At 39.0% G+C, this 13805-nt stretch overlaps 1 protein-coding gene across 1 annotated transcript; it reads right to left on the reverse strand.

The window, feature by feature from the left end:
* Positions 1-5762: 5762 nt before the first annotated feature.
* Positions 5763-7196, reverse strand: Ndufa10l1 (NADH dehydrogenase (ubiquinone) 1 alpha subcomplex 10-like 1). Its single transcript, NM_182671.2, has one exon. The coding sequence runs from the start codon at positions 7173-7175 to the stop codon at positions 6108-6110; it is 1068 nt and encodes a 355-aa protein (NP_872612.1). The 5' UTR covers positions 7176-7196; the 3' UTR covers positions 5763-6107.
* Between the last annotated feature and the right edge of the window lie 6609 nt (positions 7197-13805).

Genomic DNA, 13805 nt, shown 5'->3' on the forward strand with positions numbered 1-13805 from the left:
TCACTTCCTAGGTGATTCTGGATTCTGTCAAGTTGACCAGTAGGCCTAACTATCAGAGCAGAGCAGTGACGTGGTAACATAGAATGCATGCTGTGGCAACAGAATAGTGGGAAACAAGCATACATCCCCCTATACGTATTTCTATTACATACTTTGAATGAATTATTCTGACAAACTGACAGCACAGGAGAAACTCTGTAAACTTGCTTTTTTTGTAAAGGAAACTGATATCTAAAAGATTCATTACTAAAGAAACGTGCATTCAGAAAAAGTTTACTCCAGACAACCTTCACCATCTGAGATATTTTCATCTCTAATGTGTGTGTGTGCAGGGACATCTTTATTTGCCACACACATCTCCTCTGCAGATTTGCATGATTTTCCTCTACCACCATGACACGTCACCTCTACCTATCTCTTCCCTCAATTTTGGTGGTGCCAATTCTAAGCAATAGTCATCTGGCCTTTGATCAATTCTCAGGAGGGTTCTCATGGACACTCTATAGATAACATGTGGCTTTCCTCATGTTGTATCTTCTGTTCATTTAATTCACAGCCCAGTAAAAGGAACTAAAAAGACTGAAGGAAACCACTTTTGCTCTACCACAGCTACATCTATGTTTCATATGGTTGCACATGTGAAAATCACCTGAAGGAAAGTTGTGGTATTATATAATTTAAGAAACATGTGAGATTATCTTAAGTATAGATTTCCTCTATGGGCAATGCCAACTACACTGGTCTTGAAATTTCTGTCTGAAAATACAGACCTCCATGATAAAGTTTTGAAGTGATTAAAAAAACATATTATTTCAAAATCATACTGTGGGTGCCAACTAAATGCTTTTACAGGTTTTTTTTACCTACTTTTATTTTTTCCAGGTTTTGTGTAGTTTTATTTTCCTGAGAGCATATTCAAAAGTTTATAATTATTTTAATTATATATTTGCTTCAATTATTTTTAAATAGAAAAATAATTTTATCTGGATATATAAATATGTATTAATATGGGATAATAATGTCTGGAACTTGTGAACAGGCATAAACCCATTTTCTCTCCCATTTATTACAAACATTAAAAAACCCACTTTTAGTAGGGAAAGTGCACAGCATTCAGGTTTTCACGAACCTCCTGTCTCAGGACATCTTGATAAAGTGGATGAAGGAGTAGGAGGGAGGATAGATTCTAACTGCCAGTTTTCTTGGAATACTTTATGATTTTACTTATTTTCTAATAGGACTTTTGAAAAATATGGAAAAATGAAATATTATGGGATTATTTACCTATAGTCTGTCCCAATAGGGTGTCTCAAACAGACATCCTATATAAATATCTACACATATAAATATATACATTATTTTGTGTGTATCTTCATGTTTTAGCACTGGAACATGTGTCGGAGGTATGTAAATAGTGTGGGTACCAACTAAATGCTTTTAAAGTTTTTTTTACCTGTTTTTATTTTCCAGCTTTTGTTTACTTTTACTTTCCTGAGAACATATACTTGGCTTTTTTTCCTCAGATAGCTGGGACAGGAGATGATCTGCCTGCTGACAACTATCTACCTGTCTTTGAATGCTGTAGCTCCTATTCATAGCACTGGGCAGGACGTTCTTGGCAAGTAGCTATCAAGGAATAATATGAAGACTGGCCTCCTTTGCCTTAAGCAAAGAAATACTACTGGGGCATGATCCAGAATGCAGGGTCAGGATGAAACTATTCTTTCAGACTTTGCCAGCCACATTTTTACATGACTGCTTTCTTTTTTCAGTTACCCAACAGATAATGATCTTTTCTTTGGATGTAACTGTCAATATCTCTGAACTTGGATGGGTTGAGATGAGGAAGCTTTAAGATTGTGCAAAATATAGGTAGATAGACAGATGATAGATAGATTGATAGATAATAGGTAGGTAGATAGATAGATAGATAGATAGATAGATAGATAGATAGATAGATGGGTGGTAGGTAAGTCGTTATGTAGACAGACAGACAGTGTAGTTAACAATGAACAGTATAAATAATGTTTGTTTCCTTAGTGAATTAAAACACAGCCTGATCTATATGAGATCTTGCCCCCCTCTTCCCCCCTCTCCTTCCTCTCCCCCTCCCTGTCCCCCTGGCTTGTGGTATATGTCTCTGTGTGTAGATGGTCTGAGATGGTGAAAAATTGTTGTGTAACTATTCAGCATAGTTAATATGGGAGTTCTCACTTGGCTTCTCATAAAACTTTTTACACAGTACTTTTGCTTCTTAAACTCTGATGTCTTTACAATAACTAATACCAACCTCTTTCTCACCTTCTTCCCCTCATAATCTTGTTCCTCTCGGCAATTTTGCCTCTACTTTTATGTTACATGTATACAAATAATTTTGTCTATCTACTTGACATATAGAAAACACAAATGTCTACCTGAGAAAGAGGTTGGTGGTAGGTATTCTAAAGCTATGTTTTTATTATAACCTTAACCATGGTTTGTAGAGCATCTTACTCACACCACTGATAAGACTTCCCATGGAAAAACTAAAGTGAATTCAAAGTACAGAAGGTAGTCTGGGACTGAATCTTCTGTTTATTCCACAAATAATATACAACTGGATTATCCTAAATATTCTCTAACAAGAACTGGTTTTATTAGGGAACTTGCAAAAACCAAATGCAAACAAACCACCACCAAACAAACAAACAAACAAACTCTGATGCCTTATACCAGAACAATAGTGAATCATATGGCCAGCATAGATATTAATCTACATGTAGAGAAATGGTCCACTGAGACATCTTTAGACATATGCTTAGCAAAATATTGTGTGGAAAACTTACCTTATTCTAAACCAAGTTAGGGGACTAGGTTGAGAGATTTTGCAGAGCTTTGCTTCCCTTTACCAATGGTGTAATGCAGGGTGTCTAATGAAACATATTCCAACCTTCAGATGTCTGCAAGTAGTACTTAAGAGTTGCAGTGAGACAATCAATACTTCTTAATAACCTAACATAGTGCCAGTAGAACAAAAAATCTGGGATGTACCAGGACAATGTCTCTAAGGCACATCATGTTGCAAAGTCGTAGCAGTCAGCCATTTTGTCTATAAAAGCTACTCTGAATCTCAGGTCCTAGTTTTGTCATGGAACGAGTTTTAATAAACAGCAAAACCCTCTCTTCTTTATACATTATATCCTACAAATATTTGGAAATTTGACATTCTAATTCCTATATTCTGTAAAATACTCTTTTTCCTACATATACTGGAAATCGTACTGCTTATAGCCTCAAAAATCCTGATGCTACTGGGAAACAGATTCTGCATTACAGATAGATGTTTAGGTCCCCGGGAGATCAAGTATCCCGTCATGTTCACATAACCTGAAGAGGTATAAATGTGGTATTCAGACCCTAGTCTGGTGCTTCACCCTGAGTTCTTTCCACTTTACCAGACTATCTTCCATTTTTACTTCCCTGAGAGGTTGTCATGAAAATACAATTCTCAGAAATTCATCATTTTTTTAATCTTCACTTTTCACCAGCAAATACATTTCCGGTTGTGTTAACTATAATCTGCAGACTGCTACATATTAATACAGACTGACACTGGTTTGTTTTCAGGTGTTCATTTATGCAGTGTGAATTAAGTCAGCTGTGGCGAAGTGACAGGAGAGAGAATTTCTTACGCCTCATTAGTGGAACATACAGCAGCAATCAATTGTTCCATTTAATAGTCACCACACATGGGAGATAGAGATTTATTTCAGTCAAAGAATTAAACTTGAAAACAACAGTGAAGAAGCAAAAGACCGAAGGAGGTCACAACAAAAAACTTCCAAAATAATTGAGTTTTGAACAAGTTTTATAAAATTTTTCTAAGTTTCACATAAATATAAACACACACACATAATTACTGGAACTATATGTATTTTCTTTTCCCATTCATATTTTTACTTAATTCATTTATTTACATCTGAAATGCTGTCTCCACTCCCAGTCCTCTCTCCCAGACTTCCTACCTCCATCTACCCTTCTTTTCTCCTCTGGGAGGCCCCCTTGGTATTCCCTCCATGCTGGTGTGTCAAGTATCTGTAAGATTAGCTATATCTGCTTCCACTGCAGCAGACAAAGTAGACCTGCGTCCGGCATGTGTATGTTATTTGGTCCAGCATGTATGCAGCCTCAGTCCGGCTTGTGCATGCTATTTGGTTGGTGACTCCGTCTCTGTGATCTACCAAGGGACCAGGTTAGTTGACTTTGTTGGTCTTTCTGTAGAATTCTCATCCTCTTCAGGTCCTTCAGTCCTTCCTCCAGCTCTTCTACAAGAGTCTCCCACCTCTGTCCAATGTTTGGCTGTGGGTAAATGCATTGGTTTCAATCAGCTGCTGGGTAGAGTCTCTTAAAGGACAGTTGTGCTAGACTCCTGTCTGCAATCATAACAGAGTACCAATGATAGTGTCAGAGATTGGTGCTTATACATGAGATGGGTCTCAAACTGGTCCACTTACTGCTTGGCAATTCCTCCAGTGTCTGTTCCCTTTTTGTCAGTACACTGCTTTGAGACAGAACAAGTTTTCAGTTGAAAGTTTTGTGGTGGGCATTCCACCAGGCAAAGGAGGTGACCTCTTCTGGTTTTATGTTCTATGTTAGGCATCTTATCTAAGGTCACCTGCTGTGACTCCTGAGAGCCTCCCCCATCTCAGGTCTCTGAGGCTGCCTAGAGATTCCCCACAGCTCCCCACCCCAGGCACCCCATTCTTTCTTCTGTCACTCTGGCTTTCTCTCCTCTCTCTCCATAACCTGATTCTGATTACTCTCTTTTCCCCTCCCAATTCCCTCTCCCATCAAGTTCCCTTCCTTGCTCTGCCTCCTATGACTTGTGTATCTGGTTTTATGTTGAGATCCTTGATCCATTTGGTCTTGAGTTTTGTGCAGAGAGATAAATGTGAATCTATTTGCACACTCCTACATACAGGCATCCATTAGACCAGCACCATTTGTTGAAGATACTTTCCTTTTTCCACTGTATGGTTTTGGCTTCTTGGTCAAAAATAATAGGTCTATAGGTGTGTGGGTTTATTTCTGAGTCTTTGCTTTGATTCCATTGACCAACCTGTCTGTTTCTATCCCAAAATCACGAAGTTGTTATCACTTTTGCTTTGTATAGCAGCTTGAGATCAGGAATGGTGGTACCTCCAGAAGTTCGTTTACTGTTCAGGATTGTTTTAACTATCCTGGGATTTTTGTTTTTCCATATGAAGTTGTAAATTGCTCTTTCTTTTTTTTATTAACTTTTAATTAAGTTAAATGTAAGTTACACGTGCTCGGAGCAGCCACAGCAGGATTCGCGGTACAGACTCGCAGCTTAGGACAGACAACTTAAAGCAGCTCCTGAACAGCAATGCAGATGACACCAGCTCCTAAGGACTCCTCCTCAGGTGAACAATTAGATGCCACTGCTCTTTCCACTTGGGACTGGCACCCTCATGTTTGATAAGAGCATGTGTACCCACATTCTATATTCAGCTTGTGCTTCAGAGACAAGAGCAGGGAGCCCCGAGGGCGGCCAGGAATGAGCCTGCTCTAAGACGAGGTTCTGCTAGTCTATGGTCATTCTTCTTTCCCGTTTTGCTCTAATGTGCTGTTAAAAGAACAAATGCTTCAGAAAAAAAACGCTTCAGCACTGTGTGAGTGACCCAAACTGCAAGGCAGGGCTGGGGGGCGCAGGGCTGAGCATCCTCAGCCCCCAGGCACGTGTGTGCCACTCAGACACAGGGTGAGGGGCTACAGAGCCGGCTTTATTTCTTCAAGTTGGAAGAGCTCAAGGAAACAGCACTGGGACACAGGGCTTCCAGTGGGAGCTGGGCTTTCAGCAGACCAGCTTTGTTTTGTTTTCCCCCAGATGATTCCAAACGCTAGAAGGTTCCAGAACCTTGTCAATGGAAGTTGATTCTTCAAACTCTGAGTAGGCATAGGGCAGACTCTTTTTGTTAGATCACTTTTTTCTGGCAATTTCTTGATCATTTGCTTTTTTCCTGTTGTCTTGTAAAGCTTTGGAGTTCATAGAGTTGGGCAGAGCAGACTTCTTCGTAGCTGTGACACAGCCTGGCAGAGGCCACCATTCACTTCAGCCAGATCCACTTGTCACCCACATCGGCATTGTACCCAGGGGCGTACTTGCGGCCTGGCAGCTCTCTGAAGCTGTCGTAGATCCGGCTACCCTGATGAGCTCCAATAGTGATTTCTGGGAGGTAAACCGGGACAGTCGTGTAATTCAGCACTTCTCTCTTATCCTGGACCAGCATTCGCAGGTTGTGAAAGGTCCGATCATCCTGTTTAAGCCAAGGTCCTTTGTTGTAGTTAAGGTACTCAATGTCCTCTACCACCTTGGTTGAGTCTTCAGCTTCCCAGGAACTGTACATCAACACCTCGCATATCTCACTCATTTGTGGGAGGAAGGTTTTCTTGTAGGCATCCTCGATGTCCTGGAGATAGGCAGAGGTGACCTTCATTTCATGTGGATCTCCTTTCTTCTGGATCCTGCTCTGTATTTCTGACACAGGCACATCGATATAGATGACTGCATGTGATGGCAGGTACTCTGGAAGAGTAAGCCGCTTAATTTCATTATAGTGGTCCACACACTGCTTTCGGATGAAGCCCCGGTTGTACATTGCCTCCAGGAAGACAAAGTCACTGTAGATGGAACGCTCCAAGACCACACCTTGTCCTGTGCTCAAGAGGTGCTCCAGGGCGTCTGAGTACTGCAGGAGGCGGCTGGCATAAAGCCAGGACTGTAGGCGGTAGCTGTTGCCGTCGTTGCTTTTGGGATCGTCATAAAATTTCTCTAAACTACAGCTGCCACTAAACTCTATGTCGAGGGGCCTTCCGTCACCCGTGGTGCTGCTTGAGTACTGTATCCCTGCTTCCGGATAGTGCTTCATGCCTAGCTGCTCTGCGATGTCCCTTGCGAGCTTGTTTTTCCCAGAGCATATGTTGCCATCTACTGTTATCACTCGGCTGTACTCATGCAGCTTTTTGGTTGTCTTATCACCGAGAATGGAAGCCAAAAGCCCGTACCTCAGCTTGCAGTGCACACTGGTATGAATTCGTCCCACGCGCTGGGCTCCGGCCGCGAGGCCGCGCGCGGACGCCGACGCCGGGACAAGTCTCAGCAACCTCAAGGCCATTGCTTCGCTGCCTGCGCCGGCTCCAGGCTAAATTGCTCTTTCAAAGTCTGTAAAAAATGTTTTGGAATTTTGATGGGAATTGCATTGAATCTGTAGATCACTTTTGGTAAAATGATCATTTTCATGGGCATGGGAGATCTTATAATATTTTCTTCAGTTATTTTTTTTCTTCAAGGACTTGAAGTTCTTGTCATATAGATCTTTAACTTGTTTGGTGAGTTACACCAATGTATTTTATATTATTTGTAGATATCATGTAGAGTGCTGTTTCTCTGATTTCTTTCTCAGTTCATATATCACTTGTATAATGGAGGGCTTCTGAATTGTGTGAGTTAATTTTATATGCAGTCACTTTGCTAAAGTCTTTTATCAGCTCTAGGAGCTCTCTGGTAGAATTTTGGGGTTCACTTATGTATGTTATCATATCATCCTCAAATAGAGATACCTTGATTTCTTCCTTTCCAACTTGAATCCTCTAGATCTCCTTTTGTTGTCTTATTACTATAGGTAGAGCAAGTATTAAATGGAAGAGATACGAAGAAAGTGGGCAACCTTCTTTGTCCCTCATTTTAGTTGGTTAGCTTTAAATTTCTCTCCATTCAATTTTATGTTGGCCATTGGCTTGCTGTATATTGCATTTATTATGCTTAGGTCTGTACCTTGAATTCCTGATCTCTCCAAGACCTTTAATAAGAAGTGGTGTTCTATTTTTGTCAAAGGATTTTCAGCATCTAATGAGATGGTCACTTGATTTTTTTCTTTAAGTTTGTTTATATTGTAGATATCATTGATGGATCTTTGAATATTGGACAATCCCTGCATCTCTGGGATGAAGCCCACTTGATCATGGTAAAAAATGTTTTGCACGTACTCTGCGAGAACTTTGTTGAGTATATTTGCATAGATGTTCATAAGCAAAGTTGGACTGAAATTCTTTGTTGACCCTTGATGTGGTTTAGGTATCAGGCTGACAGTGGCCTCATAGAATTAATTAGGTTGTTTTTTCCCTTTCTATTTGGTGTAATAGTTTGAGAAGTATCAGTATTAGCTCTTCTTTGCAAGTTTGGTACAATTCAGCACTAAAAGCATCTCAGTCTGGGTGACATTTTGGGGGGGGTTAGGAGAATTTTAATAACTGCATTGCTTCTCTTTCCTTTGGTGTTATGGGACTGTTTGCATAGTTTACAAGATCTTGATTCAACTTCGGTAAATGATATCTACCTAGAAAATTATCCATTTTATTTATATTTTCCAGTTTTCTGGAATTCAAGCTTTTGAAGTAAGACCTAATGATTCTTTGAATTTCCTCATTGTTTATTGATATGTCTCCTTTTCATTTCTGATTTTGTTAATTTGAATGTTGTCTCTATGTATTTCAGTTTGTTTGGCTATGGGTTTGTCTATCTTTTTGACAGCTTACAGATTCGTGATTATTGTGTGTGTGTGTGTGTGTGTGTGTGTGTGTGTGTTATTTGTTTCTAATTGATTGATATCTGCTTTGATTTTGATGCTTTTCTGCCTTCTACTACTCTTGGGTGTGTTTGATTCTTTTTGTTCTAGAGCTTTAAGGTATGCAGTTAAGTTGCTTAGATGAGATCTCTTGAATTCCTTTATAAAGACACCTACTGCTATGATTTTTCCTTCTAGCACTACTTCTGTTGTGCCCCATAAGTTTAGGTATTCATTTTCATTGAATTCTAGAAAGTCTTTCATTGCGTTCTTTATGTGTTCTCTGACCAAATGGTCATTAAGGAGAGAGTTGTTCAATTTCCATGAGTATGTGGACTTTCTGTTGTTTTTGAAGTCCAGCCTTAATACTTGGTAATCTGATCAGATGTAAGGGGTTATTTCAATCTTCTTGTATCTATTTAGACTTGCTTTGTGTCCAAATATAGGCTCAGTTTTGGAGTTGGGTCTGTGTGATGCTGAGAAAAAAGTATATTCTTTTGATTTTAGGTGAAAGGTTCTGTAGATATCTGTTAAATCCATTTGGTTCACAGCATCTGTTAGTTTCATTGTTTATTCCATTTATTTTTGTTTCAATGACCTGTCCATTGGTGATGAAGTTGCCCATTATTATTGCGTATGGTTGTAATTTAAACTCTAGTAATGTTTCTTTTATAAATGTAGGTAATCTTGAATTTAGGACATAGATGTTCAGAACTGATGCATCATTTTTGTGAACTTTTCCTTTTGATAAGTATGAAGTGTCCTTCCGATCTATTTTATTAGATATTAGAATGGCTACTTTGCTCGTTTATTGATTCTGTTTCCTTGGAAAACTTTTTACCAGCCCTTTATTCTGAGGTAGTGTCTATTTTTATTTCTGAGGTGTGTTTATTGCATGCAGTACAATGATGGATCCTGTTTATACAGCCACACTTGTAGCCTGTGACTTTCTATTGGTGAACTGATTCCATTGATGTTGAGAGATATTCATGACCAATGATTGTTAGTTCCTCTTATTTTGTTGTTGGTGTTGATGCTGTGTGTGTATGATTCACACTCTCTCTCTCTCTCTTTCTCTCTCTCTCTCTCTGTCTCTCTCTCTGGTTTTGCTGTGGTATGGTTACTTCCTTGTGTTTATATTGAATTTTCCTTCTAGTATGCTCTATAGAACTGAATTAGTATGAAGATATTATTTATATTTGGTTTTGTTGTGGAATATATAGGTTTCTCTACCTATAGTGATTGAAAGTTTCACTGGGTATAGTTTTTTGGGCTGGAATGAAGCTAACAGATGTTATAACCCAAAGCTAGCAGATATCTATAGAACCTTTCACCCCAAACCAAAATAATATACTCATTTTGTCTCTTAGGGTTGGTAAGACATCTGTCCAGGATCTTCTTTTTTTTAGAGTCTCTGTTGAGAAGTCAGGTACAGATTCTGATACATCTGCCTTTATGTTACTTGGCCACTTCTCTTTTTGGCTTTAAATATTCTATATTTGTTTTGTATTTAGTGTTTTCATTATTATGTGGCAGGAGAAATATTTTTTCTGGTCCAATCTATTTGATGTTCTATATGTGTCTTGCATGTGTATAGCCATCTCTTTAGATGAGAGGAGTTTTCTTCCACAATTGTGTTGAAGATATTTTCTGGTCCTTTGACTTGGAAATCTTCACTTTCTTCTATTTGTACTACTCTTAGCTTTGTTCTTTATATAGTATTCCAAATTTCCTAAATGTTTTGAGTTAGAAACTTTTATACTTGGCATTTTCTTCATCAATGTATGAATGTTACAATCTTCTACTTTTTGTGTTCTCTTGGTGAAGCTTGCATTCCTATTCCCTTTCCTAGGTGTTCCACTTACATGTGTGTTTGTCTTTACTGTTTCTATTTCCATTTTTAGGTCTTGGATTGTTTTATCTATTTCCTCTATCTGTTTGGTTGTATTTTCCTGTATTTCTTTAAGAAATTTGGTTGTTTCATCTTTAAGGGCTTCTACCTGTTTGGCTGCCTTTGGTTGATCCTTCAAGAGATTTATTTATACTCTCTATAAAATCCTATCTCATCTTCATGAAATGAGATTTAAGGACAAAATGTTACTCTTTAGGTGTTAGGATGACCATACCTTGCTTAGTCAGAGAACTGGGTTCTGATGGTGTCTTACTTCACTGGCTTCTGTTGATTAGGTTCTTGTGCATGTTTTTTACCATCAGGTTATTTCAGATGTTGGCTGAACTGGTAGTCCTTGGTAGTAGCAGGCCTTTGGGATTGGTTGTCCCAGATGGCTACAGATAGCTACAGACCTCCCACAGTACCAGAAGAACTAAGGCCTGGGATATGAAGTATAGATACTTGGTTGCAGGTAGAGATATGGGTTGGAAGGAAAATGCAGCTCTGATAGTGTAGGGCAGAATTCTGTACACTAGTGCTGGACTTACTGGGGTCCTGGCAAGCAGTGGGTGTGCGGTTCAGGTCACGGGTGTCTCAGCTCTGTGTCTTTGTTAAAAGCAGGCCTCCCAGGAGGCAGGTGGAACTGGAGGTTATGGAGCAGTGTACAGATCATGATTGTAGGTGGGGATGTGGCTTCAACACAATTTTTTACAGACCTATTTTATCTTCTGATATATCTAGGGCTCCTCTCAAAAAGGTGTGCAGTGAACAAAACACATAGTCACCCAAACCAGGTCCTCACAAGGCCTCCCTTTTTAAAGTCAAACTTAAAGAAACTTTTCTGGGAAGACTTTTACCACATTCTCAAAAAATAGATTACTTTGAAGTCCTTTTGTTTTTATATTTTAAATTTAAGATGATTACAGTTTGAGTGGGAAATGATCTTAACATGCTCATGTATCTAAACACTTTGTCACCAGCTATGGTTACTGTTTACTTTGTTAACTCATTTGGATGTAGTGTTCAGGATCAGACTCATGGACATATGGAGTGGGTTACAGGAATCTAGCTAGATTGCTTTGGTTTGAATTCTCTGAGACCCATTTCATAGATCTATAAAATATCCTGCTACCACAGATGTATCTCTCTATCAGTAAGCCTTTACTAGCCATGAAACTGTGAGCTCAAGGCAATCATTCTTCCTCTAGACTAAAATCTCAGAGCTTTTATCACAGAGGTATACAGCTAACTACCAGAAGTGCCTCAAGCACTAATCATCAATGTGATCTTAATACTGCCCTTCCCCCACATGGGTATAATACTTAAGCACTTTCCATCTGAAACACAGTTTATGGGTCATTTTCTTTCATTTCCTTTCAAAAAATTGTATTAAATTTTTTTCTTCTTATGGTATATTTTGATCATATCTTTCCCATAAGGCAAGCCAGTAAGCAGCACTCCTCCATGGCTCATGTGTCAGCTCCTGCCTCCAGGTTCCAGCCCTGTTTAAGTTCCTGTCCTTTCTTCCTTCAATAATAAACAGCAACGTGGAAATGCAAGCCAAACAAACCCTTTCTCCACAACTTGCTTTCTGGCCATAGTATTCATCCCAGATCCTCCCCAACCTCTAATCCACTCAGCTTTGTATCTATCTATCTATCTATCTATCTATCTATCTATCTATCTATCTATCTACCTCTTCAATAAGAAAAAAATTAAAAAATGAATACAATAAAATTGATAAGAAATGAAAACAAAAGACATACACTCATCACACACACACACACACACACACACACACACACACACACACCATACTGTGCAGAGTGTGAAACTCTGGAACACTCATTCCTAAATGGACTGTCTCCATAAAATCCCTCCCTTTAGGGATCAGGAAACTGTGGCAGAGAAGGCAGATAGAGTTTACATGCCAGAAAGGGATGGAGGACATGGAAGAAAGAACACAACACAACAGGATTAAGGAACATATGAACTCTCAGATTGTAACAGTATACAAAGGACCTATACAGGTTCAATCCATATAATATTTGTCAGAATTGATATTGGGAAGTTGACACAAGATCCTAACTTTAATCAAGTAGCTATCTGCAATTGACATCTACTTTCAAAGGACAATTTAATTTCCTCTAATGGATCCTCATTGGGTGTATTAACTACACTTAAGAGTAGGCCACACCCAGGACTAGGTGGCCAGCACAACATGAGCTCAAAGCTATTTTTCTAGATATTGTTTTGTTTGGGCAGGCCTGTGTGTGTGTGTGTGTGTGTGTGTGTGTGTGTGTGTGTTGGCATGCATATGTGTGGTTTGTATTGTCACTTTTGTATTTTGTCTTTTTATGTGTTTTGTTTGTATTTGTCTTTCTTCTGATTTCTCTTCGGTTCAGTTTTTTTCTTATTTCCTTTCTGTTTGTTTGTTTGCTTCCTTGTTAACCTGTTTTTATCTAAAGGGAGAGAGAAGAGCAGCATCAAGTTTGAGAAGTAGGGAGGATGGTGGATCTAAAAGGATTTGGGAGAGGAAAAACCAAAGTTAGACCATATTGTCTAAAATTATTTTATTTATATGATTATATATATGTATATATATATATATATCATAATTTTCTTGTGAGATATGCTGGTGTACAACTGGCACAAATATTATGGTCATAACTGATTATTTTTTATTGTATTTAAGGACCACTTCATGAGATGGGATGAATTTCTGATACTGCTAAAGTGAGTGGTTCTAAAACTAAGGTCCTATCCCCCAATGGGTTCTTGATCTATCAGTAAAGATTACATGGGCCAAATGGTGGGTGGCAGGATAAGCAGGACTTCTGGTTCCCGAAGCAAGCTAGAGGTGCAGGAGAGAGAGGAAGGGAGAGTTCACCATGGTTCAGAGAGGAAAAAAGCCAACTAGCCATGTGAGATCTTGGATAGGAGTTTGAGAATGTTGAGCTGAGACTGAAGGTAGCCAAGCAACTGAAGTTGTTTACAGATTTAGGGTGCTGAGCTGAAGTACTGGGAAGAGCACACTAGCTGTGATAGATTGGGGCCGTCATACAATTTAGCCAATAAGGCAAGTCGAAATTGAACAATTGTGCGTGTCTGTGTTCTTCATACATGGATCCAATATTCTCTGGGGGTTGGGGAGACTGGTAGCATGGTCCACCTGGGGCTTAAGGTTGGGTAACAAAAGTTACATGCAACAGTCTAGAATTTAAGATTTAGATTATGGGCATAATGAAATTTCTACTATTTAGATAAAGAGAATCTGAGAAGAAAGGGGC

This window comes from Rattus norvegicus, chromosome 6 (assembly GCF_021556685.1).
Source record: "Rattus norvegicus strain SHRSP/BbbUtx chromosome 6, alternate assembly SHRSP_T2T, whole genome shotgun sequence".
NCBI lineage: Eukaryota > Metazoa > Chordata > Mammalia > Rodentia > Muridae > Rattus > Rattus norvegicus.

What these genes read in the sequence shown, in the direction of transcription:
- Ndufa10l1 (NM_182671.2), bottom strand. Translation starts at nt 7,175, where the DNA reads ATGGCCTTGAGGTTGCTGAGACTTGTCCCGGCGTCGGCGTCCGCGCGC.